Source organism: Colobus angolensis, unplaced genomic scaffold, assembly GCF_000951035.1.
Source record: "Colobus angolensis palliatus isolate OR3802 unplaced genomic scaffold, Cang.pa_1.0 Scaffold93, whole genome shotgun sequence".
Taxonomy (NCBI): domain Eukaryota; kingdom Metazoa; phylum Chordata; class Mammalia; order Primates; family Cercopithecidae; genus Colobus; species Colobus angolensis.
The window spans coordinates 2,022,426-2,024,381 of NW_012123265.1; the positions used below are offsets into that span (position 1 = coordinate 2,022,426).

Sequence of the window (1,956 nt, forward strand, 5' to 3'; positions counted from 1 at the left end):
AAATTCTCAACCCATGAAGTACAGGAGTTGGTGGATTAAAAAAAAAAAAAAAAAAGAAAGAAAGAAACTCACGTTCCTGCTCTTCGGTGGTACAAATGTGAGGCACGTTCCACATGGTTATTACCATGGTCTCCAGTGACCCACAGTGGCAGCCACTTCTCAATATACTCTACTGACTTTCTCCCTTTCCTGCCTCGCTTTCCCCACTCCTTCACTTGCAGTTACTCAAATCACATCCCTTGTCTCAGGGCTCACCTTGAGGGAACCCAAACTACACTGTGATAGTCTCACTTTGTCCCTTTTACATGACCTGCCTGGCCCTCACGAGCATGGCCCTGAGGACGTACCACTGACTGAGAGCTGCAGGAAATACCTGCGCCCGCAGGTGCCTCCCCAACATGCCGGGACAGGGCAGCACAGACTCACCTCCCCAGAGTAACTGTACTTGCCCCTGAGGATCTGCCGGTAGAGCCGGGTACGGTTGTCATCCTCAAACGGCATGGTGCCACTGAGTAGGATGTAGGCAATGACGCCCAGCGCCCACATGTCCACTGAGTTGGTGTAGGGCTTGCGGACCAGGACTTCTGGGGCAATGTACTCAGGCGTGCCACAGGTGGTCTTCATCAAGCAGTCGTCACCCTTCTTGCGAGCACTGGCCAGGCCAAAGTCAGTGATGATGATCTTGGAGTCAGTGCCTGGATGGTAGTAGAGCAGATTCTCAGGTTTGAGGTCTCGGTGTGTGATGCCCAGTGCGTGCAGATACCGGACGCCATCCAGCACCATCTGCAGCACCCGTGTGGCGTCACGCTCGGTGAAGGAGCCCTTGGCAATGATGCGGTCGAAGAGCTCTCCACCAGTGGCCAGCTCCATCACCATGTACACCCGCTCCTGCGTCTCGAACACCTCCACCAGCTGGATGATATTGGCATGACGCACCCGACGCAGCACACGCAGCTCCGACTCACACACCTCCCGTCCCTCCCGGTACTTGGTCTCAATCATCTTGATGGCATATGGCTGCCGGGTTGCCCGGTGCTCTACACGTACCACTCGGCTGAAGCTGCCTCGGCCAATTAGGGCCTTGATGTCATACTTAGCTGTCACACGTGGGTCAAACTTGGCCCTGTACTTAGCTACCCTGGCCCTGCGTGGTGGTTCTGAAGGAGGCTCCGTGTGGCCAGCAGTTGGGGGACTGGGGCAGGGGTGTGCATATTGACTTGCTGCTGGGAACCCAGCTTTGACAGGGCTAACACTGTCCACCTCTGTGATGAAGTGCTTGTACACATCACTCTTAGTGCTACTGAAGGGCTCCACCTTCTTGACCAGATCCAGCTGGACATCCTTGGGTGGCTCGGGAAGGACCTTGCTTGTCCCACAGCCCATCACGGACACGAGGGCATCCTCTCCAGCGAGGCTGGCAGGACCTGCTCTGAAGGCAGTGCCCCGTCTACACCTACACACAAAGAGAGAACAAGTCAGCACAGCCAGGACAGCTGTAAGGAAACCAGCCGTCCTCCTCAGCTCTCCCTCTCCAGAAACCCAGTCTCATTAAAACCGAACTCCTGGACAGGCGTGATGGCTCACGCTTGTAATCCCAACACCTCGGGAAGCTGAGGCAGGTGGATTACCTAAGGTCAGGAATTCAAGACCAGCCTGGCCAACATGGTGAAAACCTGTCTCTACTAAAAATAGAAAAATTAGCTGGTCATGGTGGCACATACCTGTAATCCCAGCTACTTGTGAGGCTGAGGCACAATAATTGATTGAACCCAGCAGGTGGAGGTTGCAGTGAGCTGAGATTACACCATTGCACTCCAGCCTGGGCGACAGAGCGACACTCTGTCTCAAACAAACAAACAAAAAACCAAAGTCCTGGCTCTCATTTATTTCCCTGGTCAGGAGTATGGCTTTGCTGTTCAAGAGCCCAGACTCAACACAGGGTCTAGCTGAAAAGAT

At 54.1% G+C, this 1,956-nt stretch overlaps 1 protein-coding gene across 1 annotated transcript in view; it reads right to left on the reverse strand.

Annotated features, from left to right (window-relative positions):
- The window catches only part of PSKH1 (protein serine kinase H1), a 49,386-nt gene that overhangs the window by 30,338 nt on the left and 17,092 nt on the right, over positions 1 to 1,956 (reverse strand). Inside the window, exon 2 of the mRNA XM_011932025.1 lies at positions 427 to 1,453. Coding sequence (XP_011787415.1) covers positions 427 to 1,383 — 957 coding nt within the window. The 5' untranslated portion in view covers positions 1,384 to 1,453. The remainder of the gene's footprint in view (positions 1 to 426; positions 1,454 to 1,956) is intronic.